The following is a 25017-nucleotide window of genomic DNA, read 5'->3' as shown; positions in this document are numbered from 1 at the left end:
GAAAATGTGTCAGATGTTTCAAAATCTCCTAGAGAGGCACGTAGTGACAAGTGTCTGTGATGATGTAAGGAATGCAAAGAGAAAGGCTGCATGAGCCCTAATGAATTTGATTCAGACCTACATTCTCTATACTGCTTTAGTCTCTCAGGGTAACCAATACCATGACAGTAGATCTGTCAGCACATACTGTTCTATCTACTGTTATGGTATTACTGTAAAAGAGATATTGTTTAGACCTAATATTTATTTTCACCATGGCATTGTAACTTATTTCATATGTATTTAAGCAAAGACTGTCGAGGTGGCATTCGTTTTAAGCTGTCAGATAAATATAGTGGAGAAACATTGACCTCTTGTAAGTAGATTATAAAGTGCATAAATGTAAAGCAAAGTGTAACTCCCTCACAGTAACTCCCATCTACCTCTGCACAGTGCAGTGCTTGATGTATTATTTTTGGGAATCTGGGGACCTACTGACAAACAAATACAAAATAATGTAAAATGTGTGGCCTTGGCTGCCTATTGTTTTATCAATATTTTATGGAGGGTGTGGAGTGGATTGGCAGCTTCAACGCATATGGTCTTTTACTTGAGTACATGTACTAACAGAGACTTTGTGCCACTGAGTTAGGACAACATACAGACATTTTATGATTTGTCCGGAAATGGAGACACCCCGTTATTGTCATGTTGTTTGAGGCGGGGCTCCTGTGATACTTTTATTTTGAAAAACACCGTGCATTGTCAAGCGGATGTTTTGCTGCTCACTTGACGGTGCTGGTCCGCTTGAAGCGCCGCGCCGCAGACCGACAGACTAATGAGCGGCGGGGCTCTGCTGGGTCGAGCTGTCTTCATGAAGAAACGAGCCTTCTGTCCCACACAGAGACCATTTAGTCCGGAGGACTTAGTGAGGACCAACCAGCTGTGTCGGAATAGAGTTGACGGTTGGCTTGTGCTCAGCCTGGAGAATCCATCCCGTATGATCAGGATATGTTCTGTCCTCCAACTATGAACAAGCTGCAACAGGATCCGAGAAATACAGGCAAGTTTCCAAAAGTCACCGGCTGCTAAATTGGTAACTTCTGGCGTCGAGTCTCGTCTGTATGAATCCGATCCAGAGGCTCAGTGACAGGGACTCGGTTTAGTGAGACTTTCTCCTCCATCAATGAGTGTGTACGGGGAGAGGAATGCAGCAGCGCGCTCAGTCACACACGTTCCTGTCGGATTGTTGCCTCCATCGGCTACAGCAGACACATTTTTAAGGGAGGTAACGTTAGTCTGGCACGGCACGGCACGGCACGGCAGTCCATCGTTAAGGTAAAGATATAACGCATTATTGCTGTCGATAAACAAAGCTATATGCTGCTGTTTCCAGTGAAGCGTTGAATTTAGATGATATTAGCGGGTTGAGCCGGTCTCTGGTGGGCGTGTGGAGTGATTGCATGTCAGAGAAAGAAGCATTTTACAGACTATGGGTCCATCCTTCCACACCCGCTGTAAGGTTAACAGTCTATCCCATCATGAAGCACAACTTGTGGCTTCACAGGAAGGAATTAGCTCCGGTCCTGCTGTCTCTGCTGAACAGAGGATGACCAGGATGATAATGGGTCAATGCAGTGGTGCTTTTAGGTGGAAAAAATGGTGGAGCCATAATCACTTGTGACTGATGCACAACCAGAAAATAACGTCATTTTACAATAAACTGAGTGGGAGATGTGATAAAGCCCATTAACACAGGTGATGATGTGTTGGGCACACACATGTTCTCCTCACGTTGCTGTTATATTGCTCAATTCCCTGTTAGTATGTGCTGTCAGGATGTTCACCATGTTTGCTTCACCTTGTTGTCCTGCTGCTTCATGTTTGGTAATCCTCTCAGAAAGGTTCCTGAGAGCCTGCTCTGGACCATCTCTCCCAAAACACACACACATGGGAAGCAAAAGAAGGGATTCTCTGACAAACTAGCAGAAGCCTTTGTTCCTGCGGTGTGGTTAACATGTCCTCTGTGCTGCTGGGCACAGATGTGTTTCATTTGAAGAAGATACTCCACACTGTTCATGCTGACCACAGTTACTGGGTGTTTCTCAAAGTCAAGGAAGGATCCTTCAACGGCTGAATTTCAAGGATGCTACATCATTGAATCGGCCGAAGGACAGTTTCGATCATATATACAAAAACAATAGATGAGACATTGCTTCATAACCAATGGGATAACCGTCCGCCATCTTACCAAGGTAATGTTTACAGTCTCCTCTCATGGACACTGGGTGTCAGTTGTTCAGCACCTACTAGCTTCACCAAGAGGACCAAAGAGACCAGAGAGGCTGGCATCTCTTAGTCAGTATAGGGAAGATAGTCATGTTGACATGGAGCCTAATATTCAGATTACAATCGGTTTAAACAGAATACAAAGCATATTAACACCTCAACCAGAATAAACAGGCCCAAACCAATTTGGTTGCAGAGGGGTAGTTAAAACCTTTTCATTAACAGATCAAAAGAAAAAATTGTACCTTGTAAATTATAAAAGCAATGACTTTCTGGCTGCGTTCTCTCTGTGCATGCCCTCAGTAAATGCGTGGGCACTGATGTTTCTCTAATAATGACAGCTTCTAACCTGAACTGGACCACAGCAGAGATTGTTTTTAATACAAACTCTCAAAGAACGTAATGTTGTTGTTGGAGGCATGGGTGGCTACAGACTGAGTTCCGTCAAAAGTGAATTATTTGTTCCACCATAGTCCTTTTTTATTTGTTACCGCTAACACAATTATTTGTATGGGTAATGCAGAGCAACAGATGTTGAGGTTAGCACAACAAGCTGACTGGCATACGAGTCTACCAGACCAACGGAGAGAGAGTTGTGTATACTGAGACGAGGGTCACCGTTGTTGGGGATGTGAGTGGAAACTCATCCAACATGCTAACGCACGTTCGACCACATCACCCAGATGTGCCCATCACTGGGACAATTGTTGTGTCCATAAGTCTACAAGTCAAATATATTCAGTTTTCTATAATAGAGGACTAAAACCAGAATAAAAGTCACATTTAAAAAGCTGAAATCAGAGAATTTGGGAACAATCTTCTTAAAAATAATTGAGGACGAGTAATCAATTAGCAAATAGTTGGCAATTCATTTAAACGTTGACAACTACTTGATTAATTGACTAATCTTGGCAGCTCTAGACTGATTCCCTAGACTAAAATAAAATTGCACAAAAAACCATCAAGGTTTGAAATGCCTAACATTTGTTTAGTTAAGTAAACAGTTTGTACCAACTCAAACAAAACTGTATTAGGCACAGCTTTGTACACAGTAGGTAGTTATTCTTAATGCTCGTCATCGGTTCCACCGGGTTGGATTCTGGCACAATCAGAGGAAATCATGCAGGTTCTCCAGGATCTTCTTCAGCTCAGAAACCTTTTGTCTAAAGGGACCGTCAAAATCAACACAAAGGGAAAGCTCCTTGTTGCAGCTTTAAACATGTGCCCTTGTGTTTTAAGTTGCGTTTTCTCCGAGATAAGCTCTTAATGAAGATATGCCCTGTATAAAGGGGCAAGGGTGGGGTGGTATTCCAGTATTGTCCCTCTGTAATACTTTAAACTGCTCTTTAACAATAACAGTAGCTATGTAAAGGAATACACCGTTGACAGCATTATGACAAAACCTGGATATATGCTTCTCTGTCAAGGTGTTCCAGTGGATCCATAATCAATGCTTCCAATGTAGGAACTACTTTATAGTCCAACATATAGAATTGAACCCTCTGATTGTCACACAATTTCATTCCCACAAGGTGATTTCATGCATTTATTATCTACCCAAAGTAATAATTTGTACTGGAGATGGTTTTGCTAGATCACAAAATAGGAAATTGCAGTGCTACCTTAAAGGAGCAGATGAGTCTTTCTCAACTTGCTTGTCTTCAATAACAACATCCTCTACGAGCCGCAGGTCTTGTTGTGGTCTCCATGTTGTATCTCAGCAGTGACCCGAGCCCCAACATGCAGCTTAATTCTGGAGAAAGTATACTCCTGGTGAGTTCCTCTGCAGAGCCACAGAGTGTAGCCTCTGCAACACTCTGTCAAAGCAGCATGGAGTAGGAGTTTGCTGCAGACATAACCAAATACTTTCCTACTGTAATGCATTTGATCTTTCATCATGACAGACACATTATACGTCACATATGGATGCCTGGAATACAGCTGTATTTAACCTTGACTTAACTCACTTTGGTCACTCATTAGTCAGTGATTGTTTATCATGCACAGTCCTTTTCCAATGTTAATCACCACTGGAAATAATTAGAGTGAAACTCCTTGGACCTTCCACGTCTTTGGGGAGCTTGTAAATTCATTGAGGTACACACAAAAGTAAAGAATCACTCGCACATGTGCTGTTCTTCTTGAGTTCCCTCATAGTCATAAACAAAACCGAATAAAATGGAAAAACAGCTTCAAACGCTCTGACCGCAGTTACTGTGAGGTCCTGAGTATGTTGCAATAAGTGTAAAACATTCTCACCATGCTTACTGTCAGACACCTCACAGAGAAGTCATTTCTCCTTTTTCCTTGTGTGTGTGTGTGTGTGTGTGTGTGTGTGTGTGTGGGGGGGGGTTCTCAGGCTTTTTTTGTCATGCCGCCGTGGAAAAAAAATATCAAGTACCCCACCTGATTTAAAAATGGAATTAATCATTGGAAGTGCTAAATTCAAAGTTCAGAGCATATCTAAGCTTCCACACAGTTGTCAACATACTGAGCCAGCTAATAGTGCTAACTAGGGTTTAATCCCTGGACACGGGATTCCGTTACACATCCCAAGAGTTCTTCATAGATCTAGCCTCTTAATTTTGTTCTTTAAGTGCACCAGATTAACTTGGCATTGTTGTATTTATCTTTTTCTTCTTTGACTCTTGGTAAAGTTTGTAAATGTTACCTTTGTCTCTTGGTAACGTTAGAAAATGTTACATTTGTCTCTTGGCCTCGTGGTAACATTAGTACATGTTACATTTGTCTCTTGGTCTCGTGGTAACATTAGTAAATGTTACATTTGTCTCTTGGTCTCTTAGTAATGTTAGTAAATGTTACCCTTGTCTCTTGGTAATGTTAGTAAATGTTACCTTTGTTCTTGGTCTCTTATTGACATTCGTAAATGTTACCTTATTCTCTTGGTCTCTTAGTAATGTTAGTAAATGTCACCTTTATCTCACGGTAATGTTAGTAAATGTCACCTTTGTCTCTTGGTAGCGTTAGTAAATGTTACCTTTGTCTCTTGGTCTCATGGTAACGTTAGTAAATGTTGCCTTTGTTCTTGATCTCTTGGTTATGTTAATAAATGTTACCTTTGTCTCTTGGTAACATTAGTAAATGTTACCTTGGTCTCTTGGTAACGTTAGTAAATGTTACCTTTGTTCTTGATCTCTTGGTTATGTTAATAAATGTTACCTTTGTCTCTTGGTAACATTAGTAAATGTTACCTTGGTCTCTTGGTAACGTTAGTAAATGTTACCTTTGTCTCTTGGTCTCATGGTAACGTTAGTAAATGTTACCTTTGTCTCTTGATCTCTTGGTAACGTTAGTAAATGTTACCTTTGTTTCTTGATCTCTTGGTTATGTTAATAAATGTTACCTTTGTCTCTTGGTAACATTAGTAAATGTTACCTTGGTCTCTTGGTAACGTTAGTAAATGTTACCTTTGTTCTTGATCTCTTGGTTATGTTAATAAATGTTACCTTTGTCTCTTGGTAACATTAGTAAATGTTACCTTGGTCTCTTGGTAACGTTAGTAAATGTTACCTTTGTCTCTTGGTCTCATGGTAACGTTAGTAAATGTTACCTTTGTCTCTTGATCTCTTGGTAACGTTAGTAAATGTTACCTTTGTTTCTTGATCTCTTGGTTATGTTAATAAATGTTACCTTTGCCTCTTGGTAACATTAGTAAATGTTACCTTGATCTCTTGGTAACATTATTAAATGTTACCTTGGTCTCTTGGTAACGTTAGTAAAGGTTACCTTTGTTCTTGATCTCTTGGTTATGTTAATAAATGTTACCTTTGTCTCTTGGTAACATTAGTAAATGTTACTTTGGTCTCTTGGTCTCATGGTAACGTCAGTAAATGTTACCTTTGTTCTTGATCTCTTGGTTATGTTAATAAATGTTACCTTTGTTTCTTGATCTCTTGGTAACGTTAGTAAATGTTACCTTTGTTCTTGATCTCTTGGTTATGTTAATAAATGTTACCTTTGTCTCTTGGTAACATTAGTAAATGTTACCTTGGTCTCTTGGTAACGTTAGTAAATGTTACCTTTGGTCTCTTGGTCTCATGGTAACGTCAGTAAATGTTACCTTTGTTCTTGATCTCTTGGTTATATTAATAAATGTTACCTTTGTCTCTTGATCTCTTGGTAACGTTAGTAAATGTTACCTTTGTTCTTGATCTCTTGGTTATGTTAATAAATGTTACTTTTGTCTCTTGGTAACATTAGTAAATGTTACCTTTGTCTCTTGGTCTCATGGTAACGTTAGTAAATGTTACTTTTGTCTCTTGATCTCTTGGTAACGTTAGTAAATGTTACCTTTGTTTCTTGATCTCTTGGTTATGTTAATAAATGTTACCTTTGCCTCTTGGTAACATTAGTAAATGTTACCTTGGTCTCTTGGTAACATTAGTAAATGTTACCTTGGTCTCTTGGTAACGTTAGTAAATGTTACCTTTGTCTCTTGATATCTTGGTTATGTTAATAAATGTTACCTTTGTCTCTTGATATCTTGGTTATGTTAATAAATGTTACCTTTGTCTCTTGGTAACATTAGTAAATGTTACCTTTGTCTCTTGGTCTCATGGTAACGTTAGTAAATGTTACTTTTGACTCTTGGTCTCATGGTGACGTTAGTAAATGTTACCTTTGCCTCTTGGTAACATTAGTAAATGTTACCTTGATCTCTTGGTAACATTATTAAATGTTACCTTGGTCTCTTGGTAACGTTAGTAAAGGTTACCTTTGTTCTTGATCTCTTGGTTATGTTAATAAATGTTACCTTTGTCTCTTGGTAACATTAGTAAATGTTACTTTGGTCTCTTGGTCTCATGGTAACGTCAGTAAATGTTACCTTTGTTCTTGATCTCTTGGTTATGTTAATAAATGTTACCTTTGTTTCTTGATCTCTTGGTAACGTTAGTAAATGTTACCTTTGTTCTTGATCTCTTGGTTATGTTAATAAATGTTACCTTTGTCTCTTGGTAACATTAGTAAATGTTACCTTGGTCTCTTGGTAACGTTAGTAAATGTTACCTTTGGTCTCTTGGTCTCATGGTAACGTCAGTAAATGTTACCTTTGTTCTTGATCTCTTGGTTATGTTAATAAATGTTACCTTTGTCTCTTGATCTCTTGGTAACGTTAGTAAATGTTACCTTTGTTCTTGATCTCTTGGTTATGTTAATAAATGTTACCTTTGTCTCTTGGTAACATTAGTAAATGTTACCTTTGTCTCTTGGTCTCATGGTAACGTTAGTAAATGTTACTTTTGTCTCTTGATCTCTTGGTAACGTTAGTAAATGTTACCTTTGTTTCTTGATCTCTTGGTTATGTTAATAAATGTTACCTTTGCCTCTTGGTAACATTAGTAAATGTTACCTTGGTCTCTTGGTAACATTAGTAAATGTTACCTTGGTCTCTTGGTAACGTTAGTAAATGTTACCTTTGTCTCTTGATATCTTGGTTATGTTAATAAATGTTACCTTTGTCTCTTGATATCTTGGTTATGTTAATAAATGTTACCTTTGTCTCTTGGTAACATTAGTAAATGTTACCTTTGTCTCTTGGTCTCATGGTAACGTTAGTAAATGTTACCTTTGACTCTTGGTCTCATGGTGACGTTAGTAAATGTTACCTTTGTCTCTTGGTATTTTATTTACTAATGTTAACAAAAGACAAAGGTAACATTTAGCAAGAGATCAAGTAAATGTTACTTTTTAGCTACATTAGCATTGCTAGCATTAAAACCATTTGCTGGTTATAAATTATTTGTTCAGCTAAGAGAGCAATACTGTTGAGAACTAGCAATCAGCAGTAACTTAGAACTAAGCTAGTCCGTTACCTGCTAGCTAACGGTAAAGTTACTAATCCACTAACTTTTTGTAGTTTTATGTAAAAAATCCATCGCATCTTTTCTATACTGACTCGTGAAAGTGGTACCAGTCTCTCTGGTCTCTTGGGTCTTCTTGGTGAAGCTAGTTGGTGCTGAACAACGAACGACCAGTAGCTGTCCAATAGTGATGACTGTAAACAATACCCAGGTAAGATGAGTTATGACCTAGTGTCACCTCTTCTGTTTTACACCAGTGGGCATCAGTCACAAGTTTTCAAAAAGTAAACATAGAGGCTTTGAATTTGTTCAATATGAAATAGAAATATCCCACTGTGGATACAAATATATGCATAATGACTTGTATCCAAAAAATGTATTATTGTCATATCACATTTTGTGATCTATCAGGCCAAAGTTAATAACTTTAAGCTGACTGATGTATTACCCTCAGATACAGACTGGTATGTATGTAATGGATGCAACATGTAGATATGTTGTTATAACTGCACTAACTCTTCAAATGTCCTCACTTCCAAAGCTCTTTGACAGGGTGTAACAGGAGCCCTGGACTGACCTGAGCCATGAAGACCCAGAAGGCCCAAGGTATTACGCCACCTTCACCTCCCTGCCGTCAGAAGTCTCGCTTCACCTTACGAGGCAGAAAGAAGGACGGGGTGATCCAAGGGAAACTCCGAATTCGCTCCATACCTGGAGCCTTCCTTGTGCTGGGGGTCATCGTGGTGGTTGTTGGCACCGCTCTGGCTGTGGCAGGATACTGGCCCTACCGTATACCGAGAGCGTCCATCGTGGGAGCTGCAGATGGGGAAAGTTTCTCTGAGTCGCAGACTTCTGGGTGGAGTCTGGGAGCTAAGGGCCTCCTATCCACAGCCAGCCTCATCCACAGTGAGCGGATGAAGCTGCTGGGGCCTGTCATCATGGGGGTGGGACTCTTCATCCTCATATGTGCCAACACAGTCCTGTACGAGAACAGGGACAGGGAGACTCAGATGCTGCTGGCTCAGATGCGCAGTGTAATCTGCTCTGTGTCTGCAGTGGTTCCCTCAGCAGACCTTAAAGAAATAGCAGCAGCCAACTCCATGGCCAAACATTACCAGTGCGTGAGCAGTTTACCGGCTGCCCATCTCAACATCCTCTGTCTGCAGCAGTTGACCAGTTCTGAGCCACTGCTTCAGACCAGACACTCCAGAGACCAGGAGCACAGTTTGGAGGGCATCTACCAGCAAGCTGTTCTCCAGACAGAAGCCCTCCACCACCAGGAGTCAGAGCCTCCGCCCTCCCTCCACTCCTCCTACTCCAACTCACGTAATTCCAGTCAGACAGACTTTAACACACAGTCTGGTGCAGAGTACGGGGGCAGTGCCAGTTTCATTTCGCAGCCCCCCCCACTCGTCAAGCTCAACAACTGTCTGGTGTCTGCCAGCTCTATGTCCACGCTGGATGAGGTAGATATGCCAGCTATCCAGCCGAGGCGCTGCCACAGTATGAGTTACAGGACTAACCCTTATACAGCTGGAAGTGGTGTGCAGGATGGACACCATGCACCGGGGGAGGAGGGCGAAATGAATCAGCTGGTAGTCATAAGAGAGACTAGTTCACAGGTTTGCGTGAACATCCCTTGGCAGGTTATGGAGGCTGCAGAAGAGCAAACCCGCCGAAGCTGGCCTCGGTTAGACCTGGGCAGCAGCAGACGATATCTGAAACTAGAGAACAAAGAGGACTCAGTGGACAAACTGTTGGACCAGTTAGAGCAGCAGTGTTATCAGTGGGATAAGAATTTTGGCTCTGGGCCTTTCCAGTGATTGGCTGCTCTCCACAGCAGCACAATCACTCTGATAACAAAGGATCATAAAGATATTTTCCCCTGGATTCTATAACTGCACTATATTTAGTTTGTCCTGTGTGGGGTAGAGAGAAACCAAGCCCTGGATTATCTGGAGTACAGTATTTCTCACAAGGATCTTCCAAAACATGAGCTTGTTCTCAATCTTCAGTGGAATATTGATACACAGGTTATGGTCTTTGCTTGGCTTCCGATTGGATTTGGCAGATGTTTTATATAATTGAAGGAACAATATACAGACCCTACACTGTCACAGCTGAGAGAAGCAATTTGACAGACTGTTTACTTCTGCAGTTTGGGTTGGCAGCAATGCGAGAAATCAACTTGTATTTCAGTGCCAAAATGGGTTTGCCTGTTTCCAAGATGTAGTGTGCACAACCTAGTGTAGCAGAGGTAGAACAGGGATTGTTTTCACTGTGCTATCAATTTTTAACCAAACTACCTGGACTCCTGAGTCCATAAAGTGCTGACAGCTCTTGACAAATGCAACTAGTATATATAAATGGGATGTTTTCCATACTCCAAATGCAATGCATGGCAGTGATGTACAGTATGTTACATCTTAATACTTATGCAGAGAATGTCACTGTTGGTTTTGTGTGTATAAGAAGCAATGATAGTTAAAGGAAAATTCAGGATTATTACGTCTTGGGTCTTATATTCTTAGGTTTGCTCTTACTGTTCCAGTATCAGCTACGATACAATTATTCTCTCCAACTTTCTCCCGAAGATGGCTGAGATGTGGGAACACGATGGTATTACTACATCTGTCTCAGAACTGGGGTGAATGCTTTTAATGGACACTTTGGATAATAACCAGTATAATAGCCACTGCTTTCACTACTACCAACACAGACACACACACACACACACACACACACACACACACACACACACACACACACACACACACACACACATCAATGTATGAGCATCTCCAGCACACAGGACTTCAGCTCCACATCCCCCTCACACACATGTTAGCTCATATTGCAGTTATGTTAATTGTTTTGCTTTATTAAGACAATCTGTTTGTCTCTGTGTACACGCTTTATTTATCTCGGGTGAAAACAAAACCATGATTAATGATTGAATAAATAAAACTTCACCTTGCCGCCGTGCAGAGCAAGTCCTACAGCTAGGACCACACAGCTAAACACAGCACAAAATAGTACCTGGACCACCAGGGATGAGGTCTGAGTCAGTGAAAGCCGCTGTCTTTGTGTCCTCCATGTGACGACCTTAGGTCAGAAGTTTTTCTAGGCTGTTTAATCCTTGACATTTTGTAATAAGGAATATTTCCCAATCATAAGGAGATGAACCTGTTCGGATATGTTGACTGTAATCCACTACTGGTTAGGTCTGATGTAAGACCTGAGGTCTAGCAGCTCATCACTGTCCCATTCTGTCTCCAGCTCGCATCTGTGTCGTCTTTTCTTTCTCAGCTTACCCTGTGACATGATGTGTTTTACATGTTAAAACTGCATCAACAATTGACATTAGCATTACTTCTTTAAGTTAACTTTATTTTAAGTCTCCTATTAAGCATTTATACGCAGTATTTAAACAGTTAATGAATGGTTTATATCAGACTATAATGTAAACAGATATAGGTGTTTATTAATGTATTTGTACATTACAACATATACAACTGCTGTATAAACAGATAATGAATGACAATAGTGAAGGATGGTTGTAAAAGTATAAAATATGTCTTCAGAGAAGTATTAATAATACTGTAGAATAATTAGCCTGTCCTTATGTACAACTACATTATAGTGTAAATCTTATACTGTTTATAAATGCTACATAGAAACCCAGTCACCAGAATAACATGTATGTTTCTGCAAACCATGGATACGTTGAATGTTAACTTTTTTTCCATTCATGTTTTTTGTCAGGACAGAGGTCCGAACAGTGATTACACGTCATATATTCCAGTCTGCCGTAGCTGTATATCTACCGTATAGTGTTTTAACTGTAACGCTTTTGCCGTTTTGAAACTGCATTCTCAATAATGTTTAGGTTTAGTAAAAGAACACGGTTTAGGTTCAAATAGGTACGCTACTTTTGGTTTTACATGAACACCAGTGTCCTGTGTTTGACCCATCCATCGACCTCCTCACTACACATTCTGATTAGACAGATCTGTGAAGCGTCAAAAACGTCACACATTCAGTTTTCATATTTAAGAGACAAGGCTGACATAACCTGATCATAAGTCTGATCTGCTGACTTCTCCAGTTTCATGACCTGTCTGACTTCTTTGTAGTGGTTCCCAGATCTCAGATATTCACTTGGTGATTACAATGTTATTATTACTCATAGGAAAGAGGGCCAAGACCCAAGTCATAAAAACCCTGATCCTTAATAATGAAGGCGTTTCTCTTTGTTGTCCTTCTTGTTGCCACAGTAGTAGCTTGCAATGAACCCCCTTTCCCCCCAGCCTTTTGTGATGGATATGGAATGGATAGAATGGATTGTGCAGCGAGCTGCACTTAGATTTAGTGAGTTGAGCGGTGTTACTGCACACAGCTGGGTATGTATCATGTATCACATGTGCAGATGTGCAGAGGCGACCCCTCCACGTCTGAAACAGTCTTACTCTGGTGTTCTCTCTGTCTGTGCTGCCTGTTCTGTATGCCATGTGTGAAACTTTGTGTTCTAAATGTATACCAAGCAATATGAGCGGTCTGACAGAACAATCAATGGCTGTGTCTTGCCCTGTGTCCACTACAGAATTAAACCAAATTGCCATGCCTGTGTTGCAAGTCAACGGCAAAGCAAAAGCAGTTCCTGTTTGGTGTTGTCTCATTTATTCAAGCTGTCAAGGTAAAGGTACCTGGTTGTTTATGTATGCAGCATATGATCATCTCCCCGCCAGCTGCTGACGACCCCATTCCTCACCCCAAAGGAGCCTTTTGTGTTTCATCCATATTTCTCTGGACCAGTGAGGCCCACGTTCACTTTATCACCCGATGAATAAAAATGCGGCAAATTTAATTTTTTTCCCCTCCTGCTCCACAGTGCCACCTCGATATTTTGAAGCGGTCCTGAGCAGCGGGTCAGGGACTGAGTGGAGTGGCAGTGGGAATACCCCAGCTGCAATTATCCTCAGCAGAGCCTCCTGCATGCTCCAAATGTTGCCTTCTTAGATTTTATGGTTCCTTCTGGGCAGGAATGCAGTCCCTCGCGATCTCTTTTCATTTAAATGGTCATTTACAAGACGGCTTCTGGGTTTCTAACAGCTCATAACGGGAGCTGGCAGCACCTCCTGCACTCTGCGGCTGAAGCACTGGAAGGTAGAGGATTACATGGCTCTGATGTGAAAAAATCTGGGATCATCTTACAGCCGCTTGTTCAAGCTTTCACCACACTCAACCAAAACAGAAAGAGAGGTTTCTGGGATTGGGGATGTTCACAATTGGTTGACTAGTTTTATTAAAGATGGCTACGTTCCAGTGGGCACCAGAAATACTAGTCGGTTCCACTTATTGTTGAGATTATAATTATTTTATACATTTAGATTACATATTGGCATAATTTGCACTGAAATATTATGTCTTCTTAATCAAATGTTGCTTTGTATAACAATCATCTGCTACTAATACTAAGTGACAGATTCAAATATCTCACACTGGGACTTTGTGGGACAATTAAATCTCATAAAACCACGCAGCTCATCACAGAAATGACTGGGCAAGAAATGCTTCCACTTTGTTGAAGGCAACAGTAACGGTTGCCACTGGCAACAAATTGTTGTCCTTTGGTTGCCATCAGTGTCAAGTTTTACCATCCAAAGAATAGCAAACAGCAAAATGTACAACTGAGTCTCTCAGCTGTGTGTGAGAGAGAATTCAGCCATCTCAGCAGAATCCAGACAGACTGGAGGTCAGCTCTGAAAGTAGAGATGATGGACAAGCTGATGTTGGTGCCACTTCAGGGATCCACAATCCAAGACCTCAATGCTGAAGGGCTGATGGGTCTGTGGTGGGAATCGGCACAGAGGTCCAGAAAAACGGTTGAAAGCTTTTATTCTTTAATGCTACATTTTCAGTATTTAGCAGACGTATAACTGCATTACTCAACATATAGTGTGACTTGAAATGGCAACCACATCAAAGTTTCATCATCCAAAAGCTGATGCCTGGTTGACTCTTTTATTGATTAGTGTAGCGTCCTGAAAGGCCTCTAGAAGTTAATAGTTGACTGGTAAGTTTAAACTTGCCTAAACATCAGGGAAATTAGTCGCTATCAACATCCCTATCTGTCATGAAGTAATGGCTCAAGTTTTGGATGCAGCCAGGATCATTCGGACTGTCATCATGTTGCTGTTCTCTAGCTAATGTAGCTAATGCATTCCTATCTGGCAAGCAGGGATTAGTAAATAGAATGAGGTAAGAGCAGCATCATTATTACCACATCAATGTTCAAATCTCGGATCACCGCTGACACATTTCAAAAACATACGTACTAGGTGTTCATATTATGTAATATTTCTCCTGATCTTCCATCAGGCATTTGGTTTTAATTATTTCACTTATAGAAATCAGCTTTTCAAAGTTAAGATTGTCTATTATGTTATGATACAGACTCTTTGCTACTGTTAATCTGAATGAAACATTGCAGCACCATGAGAACAATAAAAGCAGACGTGATGTCAGTGTTTACCTGCTGTAACTCAAGGACACCTCTGTACTGTACAGTACTTTCACACTTTTGGGGTTTTTGGTCTTGAATAAATGTGAACGAAGGCATCGTGAGTACTATTTTGAAAATATGATTGGCTGATTGGAGATCATTGACACTTAGGGTAGAGCTGCACAGCTGTGATACACTGACTCCATACTGCTGTGGACACCTAAAAGAAAGACCCACCTAAAAAAATCATAATTACTTTATGTGTTATATATTTAATATTTTCCAACATGGAACTGAACTGAAAGTGAAACTTATCTTTACTGTTTTTGTCAGCAGAGTCTTAAGGCTTTATATAGAGCATAGCCAGACTGCTCTATATAAAGACAGCTTTATCATGCTGTCTGACAGCAAGATAAAGCACTGAAAGTATTCTAAATCTAACGTATACTTTATAGATTTTTTTTTAGATGGGTCTTTCTTTTAGTTGTCTAAAATATATTTTGATGCCGTCCAGTCCACAGCAGTACATTACTTTGCTCCTGTTCTGGTACTCCTGTCTGTTTCTCCAAACTCCATCTACTGTAGAAGTAGTAGAACCTCATACAACCTCCCTTCAAAACACCTGAACTATCCCTTTTAAAATGTGAACTTGATAAAATAGTTCAATGAACCTAAAATATGCAGTTGAATCAACAACTGTTCAGTCATGCTGACAAACAATATGCTTTATAATTACCCTTTTTTTTCATTTCATTTCAGCTCTTCATTTGACGTGAAGAATTTACAGCTTCAAGTTTTACAGTGTGTTTTATACATCTTTTGACCTGGAATTCACCAAATCAGTGTTTACGGGGAGAAGAAGACATGGGCTGCGGTCGAATAGTCCTTTTTGCTTATAAGGTTCCTAAATGAATGAAATGACCCGGAAGTATCCAAGTGTCCTCCATGATAAGAGCTGTTTGAATTCTCTAAATGCTAAGGAAAGGTGCTTCAATGCTTCCTTTATTAGCTTCTTTAACATAGGAAACACTGGACCTTCCTTTACGAAAGGAAAGTAGATAATTCCGCCCCACAATTCCTTGTGGCGGCAACATTTAAAGTGACGCATTCGGCCGTCCATTAAAACCAACCGATATGTTTATCTGACACAGGTTTAACAATTATACTTATACAGTAATAAAGTAATGGGATTCTTGTTGATGAATATGAATAGACATTAACAATCTTTATGTTTCATTTCACATGTATTTATTTACTTCAAACATGTAACAAATAAGCAAACATTTTTAAAATAAATAAAATGAACAGTAAATACAGCAAACTGTTAATGAACAAATTGTTGTTCTCCATAACCAAACCATCTGTAAAAAACAAGCAAGCTAGGCCTATGATAGATTATTAAACTGTTAAAAAGCACAATACAACCAAACCGTTGAATCTACATTATTGCAGGAAATATTGATATTGAACAGTTTCATTGTTGTTGCACATGAGTGAATTGCTTCTACTGAAGAAGTGATGATTGTTAAGTGTGACAGCAGCAGGAAGGAAGGAGCTCCGGTTTCTATCCTTCATACCACGAGTGAAGCAGCCTCTCACAGAAGAAGCTCTTTATAAAGCCTGCATGACACAGAGTACTACATTTCATGGGGGTCGTGTTTTATGTGCTTTGTGTAGTCCTTCTTCGTTGTAGTTTCTCCATGGCAGACCTACGTCAGTGACATCTGTCTTTGCATCATAATTACGTAGCTTAGTGAAAGTGGAGTCGGATTCTCTAAACACCACGGTTGTCTTTTCCGAATTCCTCATGAACTCTCCTTCACATCCTTCCTTGACCCCATGACCTTTTCCATACAGGTCAAGGAAAAGTGGTTAGGAATAGATGTTAGGAGGTCATTTTTGGACTTTTCGACCGCAGCCATGGTTTTTAGTGAACGGTCCATCGGCATGGACCTTTAAAGGCTCCTCTACTTCTTGTATCTTTGCTGTTAGTATGATGAAATCTGTAACTAGTCCTGACCAAGTACACCAGAGCCTTGGCTGTCAGTGTCTTCACTGGTTCTCAGCTCTGGAACATATGCAACATTCATAATGTGAGCTCCGAGGGACATGAAATTTATCACTTGAGGCTGAAAGGATATGCCACGTAACTGAACTATGCAATTAGTGTATGAGGAGCGATGAGACACTGGTTGTAAAAGTTTCTACTTCAGTCACTCCCACAGTCAGGGTGTCGTCAGCCTGTATGAGAGCGACGGATCAGAATATATCATTCTAGTGGGATTGTTGAATTAAGTGTTACAAATTATATATTTATATTTACAGGATGTTCAATCTGCTCCCAGAATTTTGATGTATCCATTACATATACTTTAATTCCACTCATCTTCAGGTTACACTAACATTTCCATTCATGTTTTTTGTCAGGACAGAGGGCCAAACAGTGATTACACGTCATATATTCCAGTCTGCTCAGTGCACACGGGTCATGTCATGTTTCAGTAACACAGTCTGATAGTTAGAGCCTGTAGCATTCCTGTTATCAGTCTCATCCTGTTAATCAAATTGGGATATTATATGGAATAATTCATATCCCTCTATGATGTATGTCTGACACTTTCTGCATCAAGTTCTTCCTGTTCCGATGTGAGGGTCCTGGGACTGTGGATTTGTACAATCTGATATTATCAAACTGAATGTTTTTGATGAACAAGTAATTATAAGTCAACTGGTCAATGATTGCTTTTAAGAAAACCAAGGAATATTACATTTGCTGGACGAACAATAGACTGTTTTGGATTCCAAAAGAGAAGCGGACAACTTTAACCTGCAAAAGGAAAAAGCCCATACTTCAGAGGAAGAGAAAGACAAGTTCTCTTCCCGTTAAATCTGACATTTGCTGGTCGTAAGGAAGTAAATTCCCTTAACTTCAGAGGAATCCCTGCTGCCATATGGAGCATTTATTGCCGCGCAGCTTGAAGCTCCGGATCCTGAATTTAATGAAGAAATTCGACATTGACCGCTACAAAGTCATCTCAGAGTAAGAGGCTTGTGTCTGGGCAGAGATAGGTCATAGTGTGTTTGTTACCTTGTTTTGTTTTGTTCTAAGTTTACTGTAATGTTGATGTATGGTGATGTATGTTTACGGACTGCCGAGTTCCGTTAGTGCTGTGAAGAAACTACGGTTGTATTACATGCTGCTGTAATAGTGTTGTGTTAGATCAGTCGCCACGAGTGAAGTTGGTTCTGTAACTATCAGTAAAAAGACCAGTGCCGCGGCTTTTGAATCTGAGTTCGCCAGTCGGGTTTCTATGTGATAGTGAAACAATTCCTGTATTTTAGGAGTGAGGATCTGCCGTATTTTGAGTGTTCCTTTTTTCTTTTCTTTTCTTTGCCTTTTTGTTTAACTAACCCACACACACACACATATAGGTTTTGTTACTCATCTCAGACACGCATAATCACGACCTCTATCATGGCCCTGCCGCCATTTTTGCAGTTTTGCGTAGCGTAATCACATACAAGACTACATCCACCATTTTTGTAGTCCTATCTATATTCTGCAATTTTTGTAGTCAAAACTACATCTGCCATTTTGATAGTTTCCCCTCCAAAACACCATTTTGTAGTCTTGCGTGGTTGGTCACATACAAGACTACACCCGCCATTTTGGAAGTTTCCTCGCTTTGTGCATGTGTACTGCAATAATAGCTGATATGTGGCTTGTGCTCAAATTCAAACCTTCTCTGTTCACTCTGAATATGGAATAGTACTTTGACTATTGACATTATGAGTGAACACTAATTATGAGACTTAATTTATAGTTTGGTTATTGGTCGCTGATCTCAGGGTGGTGCCCCGTTATTATTAACATTTGTTAATAATCTTATTGACATTAATAATTTGATCAATGTCAATAATTTAGTTTTCATACTTGCTGATAACCAAACATGCTCCTGCCAGATCCCAACATATATACTGTATATATATATATATATACACGTATATATATATATGTATATATATATATATATATACATATATATATATGTATATATATATATGTTTATATATATATATATATACATATATATATATGTATATATATATATATGTATATATATATATACAGTATATTTCTCTGCAGTACATTATATACAGTATGTCTGCTCAACAGTTTTAGTTTCTTTCCTTCAATGACAAAAAGAGTTTAATTCAGACACCAAATGTATCATTTACATTTGAAAAGAAGAAAAATTAAATGATTCAAACGTATATTTAGTTGATGTCCCCACAGTGTTACATGACAAGGGAGAACACTGTTGGAACCATATTTTCCTCCAAATGCCCTTGGATTTTGAATTTGTTTTCTAGTCCAGAAAAGTATCATTGACCCTCGATCATTACTGAATCACAACGTTGCAATTCCAGCTTGTTCGAGGCTGCTTTATTGTGAAACTCTTGACACTGAACAGGATGCAAAGCTTTCAGTTTCTTTTACCACTGACTGCTGAATTCTTCTTTTGTTATTCAACTGTAACTCACAGGACTCTTTCTACTCTTTTAATAGTCAGTCTGGAGGAACCACTGTATCAAAGACAGGGTAAAGTCATTGTAAGTTTTGTGTCTTCAATATGGGATTTGTTGTAGTTGTATGCCTAGTCTTATTCTCTAATGTTGCTGTTACATTTTACTGTTGTTTCTGATGTTTCTGATGTTAAGAATGAAGCAGAGATTCCAAGTTTAATTTCATCTGTCATTTAGAAGTTTTTCTGATCCACCGACGGTTCTGACAGCTCTTTTAATTTCTTTCAGTGTGAGTAAGTACTGATCTAGGGGTCAGTTCAGCATCTCTGAAGCAATCTTTTCACTCCCCACTCTGTAACAAAGCTACACTCTCAAATCCAGCCGGCACAGTGCTCCTCTCTGTTCTTCTCACTAAGATAACTGAGTTAGCTTGATTTGATTACTGAGGCTTTGACATGAGCCTTCAGGTCTTCAAAACTGGCTTCATATTCATCTGAAGCTGTTGCTACAGTAACTGTCCTTCAGCTCCATTATGCACAAGGTCAGGCTGATTGAAAATTAGTTGGATAACATTCAAGCCTTTTAAAGTTTCCTGCATCTCAAAACTAATTTTAATGTATGACTGACTGCTACTGCTCCCTTCCTCTGCAGCAACAACAGAATCATGTTGTAATATGGAGTCTTAGTGTCTGACAGGCACAGCAGAAATCACATAATTATCACAATTACATTTCTGAAAGTTTCTGTTATTGGAGCTATGGAACCAAAAAAACTATGGGATCAGATCAGTCTCAATATTAATGAATGCATACAGGATTCATGTATTTTATGGTTTATATGTAAATCTCTTACTACCAATTTTCAATCCACACAAAATAGTTATCATGTTGGGAACGAAAAGGAGCGTGTTTGAGTTATCAGCATTTAAGAAAACTAAATTATTGACATCAATAGAATTATTAATGTCAGTAAAATTCTTAATGATTATTAATAATAACAGGGCACCACCCTGTGAACATGGACCAATAACCAAACAATAAACTAAGTCTCATAATTAGTGTTAACTCACAATGTCAATAGTCGGAGTACTATTACACATTCAGAGTGAAAAGTGAAGGTTTAAGTTCGAGCAACAGATCACATATCAGCTATTATCACAATACACATGCACAAAGTAGGAAGAGACGGAAGAGACGCCACACAAACAGCTGTTCACCGCTCGCTGCCCGGTGTTATGGTTTAACCAATGCCTCTGTTGTTGTAGTAGTTACAGCAGCTGTTGCAAATTGATGCATTCGGCTGAAGGTCGCCAGTTAACAGGGTCCCTGGTTAAACCGTTACACCGGTTCTTGTGTTAAAAATGTCCGCTTAATAATTTTAAAAAAACTGAGTTAACACATGATAAAATAATTGGTGTTAATTAATTAATGCGTTAACGCGATAATAACGCGTTAACTTGCGTTAAGTATCACTTAAATGCAATACACACCTTTGATGCCAGAAAATCACCCAAACAAGCGGTGGAGGGAGGCTTCGGCAGACTACGTTGTATGCAGTGTGTGGGAGAAGTATAGATAAACAAAAGCAAGACAAGCTAACAAATGCCACAGAGAAGTGGATACATACAAACTGTCGGTTTGTATGTATCCATACATACAGATGTCGGTCTGAGGAACGTTCTCAGGATCAACGAATGACGGCACGTATGAGCCTCTCAAGACGACCATCACAAGAAGAATACACGAGTTGTATGAAAAGGAGAGGACTACAAAAGCAACAGCGTTACAACGTGCACCAGCTGTTGCTCTCACTGGAGACTACTGTTGATCGCTGGGTAACCATCATCACCTCGGGGTTACAGTGCATTATATTGATGAACAGTGGGAGCTGTGTTCACATGCTCTGACTGTCATGAAAACAGAAGACTGACATTTTGCTGAAACGTGTGCTGAACATTTTATTCATGTTGCACAGCAGTGGAACGTTTCAAATAAAGTCAGCACACTTAGCACAGATAGTGCTACTGAACATAAACTGTTTAGGCTGCTCCCTGATAAAATAAAAATGTTTCTGCTGGTAAGTGTTCAGAAAAAAAGAAAACTGATTTATAAATGTTAACTTGCTGTTGCTCGGAAGGTGCCTGTTATAATGTTATGATTGTGGTTCTGGACTCTGAGGGTAACTTGTTTTTCTATAACAAACTAGATAAAACGTCAATGCCCTGGCAGTGGCAAATAGCTTTGATTTGATCGCAGAAAATCATGCAAATAAAAATTGTAATCGTTGCCCAGCACTAATATATATATATATATGTATACTGTATATAAAACCAGGTAACAGAGATTTGTCATTTCAACTCACACAGCAACCTCTGGTTCTGAAAAGTGAAGTCAATGCTTCATGTCTTAAAGCTGCATTTTCTCTAGTGTCCATCAGGGGGTGACTCCTCTGGTTGTATAGAAGTCTATGAGAAAATTACTCTACTTCTCTCTTGATTTATTACATAAGTTTATGGTCTCAAGCTGTAGTTTCAAGTCTGATGTTCATTTAGGAAATTATGATCCATTTAGAGTCAAATACACCATAAAACAGAGTATGCTTTAGGGCGGGGCTACCTTGTGATTTATATATACCACAACGTTGTCCGGTCTGGGAGAGGTCCTTGTTTTTGTCTTAGAACTTTAAGCCTTTCACAATGTGTTCTCACTCCATGAAAGTTGATTGTAACCTTTTGGTCACCAATACATGTTTTATTAGCTCCACTCTCTCATATCACTTCTGGTTCAAAAAAGCAAAGATGGCGACGGCGAAAAAGCCAAGATGGCTACGGCCAAAATGCCAAACTTGGCGCTTCAAAATGGCAGTCCTCAAACCAATGGGTGGCTTCACAGTGCTTACGTCCACTTGTTATGCTGCTACCATCCCCCTATGACTTATATGGATGATGCACCAACCTGTAGCAAGGAGGAGCCAAACCATACGACAGAGTCACTCAGATTACAATACAAAATGTTCACTCAAGATGTATCAGATTTGGCATTGTGTACACAACATTTGCAGCTTAACTGTATTGCTGTTACAGAAACATGGCTGACATCTGCTTTGTTATTAGACACTCAAGCATTGTCTGGAACCACAATGCTTTATATGACGAGCATGCAGCATGTGTGTGTATTTGTGTGTGTGTGAAGGGAGAAGTAAGTTGGGTATTCTTCCACTCAGAATGCAACACACCAAACCATGACAAAGCTGAAGCGTTTAGGCTGCCTGTTACCAGGTTTCCACCAAGCAGGTTAGTAAAACCACAGGTACTTGGTACCTTATCTAACTATGTTGATCGTTTTGGTTTCATTTGCTCAGATTCTTTCAATCTGAGAATTGTAAAGTTTGTTACAGTGTTACAAAACAGGTACATTTCTTTCACCAGCAACAGTGTCCTGGTGATTTTGGATTATCCACAGACATTGTTTTCATTGGAACAATTTTCTAGTGAGGAAAATTCTACCAGCTAGATTGTCATTAAATGTGCTGTAAATTTTCCATCACCCTCATAAGATGAATCATTATTATTTTGGTGACCCCAGACCTGTCCACCAGTGCCACCCTGAGGCTAATATTTTCACTTATATACAATAAATATTAAAATCGTTTTTTTTCTCCATGTGTTGAGTTTGTGTCCAAGTGATGAATGTAAGTCCAATATACACTCATCTTTTAGCTCTGCACCAGCTCCTAAGAAAAAATGTATCCGTCTTTTTAGCTGCTGAATATGCCACTATGTTCACCAGCTGACCAACTGTGTCTGTCTGCTGTTTACTGCATAGAAGGTAGAGTACAGTGGCTTCACAGCTGCCTGCTGTGGCTAAAAACAACAGCTGCTTTGAGTCACAAGACACTAAAAAAATCACCACGAGCGTCACCTCTCACATTACACACTTGATTAGTCATTTGATTAATGGATAAATATTTTATATAAATATATTGATACGAGCAGTTTTTTACCTTGTTTTTTCCAAAAGGTTGAAATATTAAATAGAAATAGGATGTCATTAAGCATCATGAATTATACATGTGGTATATGGCATATGGTAAATAGCATCGACACTGCTGTCACATAGTTTCGGTCCAGTTACTTCTGTGGCTGTATTAAAATATTGAGTCATCTACAGACCTCACTGTGAACAGATTTCATATGACCTATTTCTTCTGAAGAAAACTCCTCACAGTGTGTTCAGTGGACTATCCAGAGGTTTCTAAATTGACGTTGCAGCTGATCTTTTGATTCTAAATGCCACAAACCAAATTCCATTGATTTCATTGCACTGATGTGGAGGTAGAAATCTCAAAATTGGACGAGTCAATCCAGAACTATCTTCATGGCTAGATACCATTGTAATTTGGGTGAACTGACCCTTTTACATTCTGTGCTGAAAGCAGCCCTGTGCTGAAGTATTAATTGGCTGCATTCCTGCGTGTGCGTGACTTGGCTTCAAACATTGAACCAGCATGTCGGGTCAGTGTTAGCCTCAGGAAGACTTCCTCCTGAGCATGTCCTTTATTCATGTCTCCGTACACCAGCTCCCACTAGCCTCGTGCAGACCAGTTCACTGCGACAGAGGTGCTCTCTGACTGAACTCTTATAAACCTGCTGAGGTTGTATTAATGGGAAGATTATGTGCTGATCTGTGTTTATGTTTGCAACTGTTGAGCTGGAGTTGATGTTTACAGCTGAACATATCTGTCCATTTATAGGTTCTAGTTTGTATTAAGTGTGTGGTCAATGTGAAGAGGCTGTGAGGAGCTTCCCCAGATTCTCTGAGTTGTTTACCAGTCATCTCAGGGTTGCAGCCATGAATCTGCTCCAGAGCTGCCCAGGCAGGGCGGAGGGGGGCAAGGGGAGAAGAGAGGCAGTCTTTCTGCTATTCAAACAGAATAATCAAGCTGGATCTCTCCAGTTTATCTCTGAGCCATGCAGTCTCTCCCTCAGCCACCTTATATAAGGCTATCAATTTTAGATGGATAATATTAAGATAGGACACATTTATCAAGTGTCTCAGAATCACTCTGAGCAATTGAGCTGAACGTTAACCTGGGGCTAAAAATACTCCGACCTAAGAGAGAGAGAGAGAAAGAGATTTATTAATCTAATGGCACTAAAGCAAAGTCAGACTTTCAGCTGTCCTCATAAAGGTGTTCTAAACCAGAATTAGACTCAGGCATGAATAGAGAGTGAAACTGAAAAGATATGCAAAAATTAATTTAATGCATAGTAACCACAGCTGGGCGATGCTGCAATAAACTAAGCATAATCATATCATAATCATAACATAATCGCAATAACTGCCATGATCCACATGAATGTGATTTAATTAAGCATGAAAACATTATCAACTTATATTAATTCATTCTAATATATGAAAATAAAACTTACAAGCATTGCTTTTGAAGGGCTAAATCAAAGGATGAAAGAAGATGTTATAACAAGTTGTTCATCTGCAGGCATATCCGGTACATCACCAGATGTGCTATTATTTCTTCATTTCAGGGACAATAGCAGTACCAGATTGACCACTAGAAGTGCTTAAAGCACTAATTAAAGCCCCTCATGTATCCTATTAAGTAAAATAAAATGGTAGATAATTTGACTCACCTGCAGGAAATCAGCCCATCCAACCACATTGTTCTACCAAAGGAGCGACTGGTCACTAAAATGAGAATATCTGGTCCCCCTTAAAGGTCAGCCCACCTTAAGTGAGCACGAGCTGGAGTTGTTGCGAACGTCAGGGCCTGTTCTCTTTAATCAGCAGGTGGCAAGTTGGACACAGGAGCCTGGGCTGGGTCTTGAGGAGTTGTAGCATTTATTCACACACACACACACACACACACACACACACA

At 39.6% G+C, this 25017-nt stretch overlaps 1 protein-coding gene across 2 annotated transcripts; it reads left to right on the top strand.

Moving 5' to 3' along the window:
- Positions 1–810: 810 nt before the first annotated feature.
- tmem200b (transmembrane protein 200B) lies at positions 811–12749 on the top strand. Of its 2 annotated transcripts, none has more exons than XM_068704426.1 (2): positions 811–1042; positions 8632–12749. In XM_068704426.1, the coding sequence occupies exon 2, from the start codon at positions 8675–8677 to the stop codon at positions 9911–9913; it is 1239 nt and encodes a 412-aa protein (XP_068560527.1). In that variant the 5' UTR covers positions 811–1042; positions 8632–8674; the 3' UTR covers positions 9914–12749. The 2 variants fall into 2 exon arrangements, with proteins under 2 accessions (XP_068560527.1, XP_068560526.1); XM_068704425.1 differs by having other exon boundaries at positions 811–1317.
- Positions 12750–25017: the final 12268 nt, after the last annotated feature.

This window comes from Cebidichthys violaceus, unplaced genomic scaffold (genome assembly GCF_023349555.1).
Source record: "Cebidichthys violaceus isolate CVI_PGR_0920_01 unplaced genomic scaffold, fCebVio1.0.p SCAF_91, whole genome shotgun sequence".
Taxonomy (NCBI): Eukaryota; Metazoa; Chordata; class Actinopteri; order Perciformes; family Stichaeidae; genus Cebidichthys; species Cebidichthys violaceus.
This window is presented reverse-complemented; position numbering and strand designations above follow the sequence as displayed.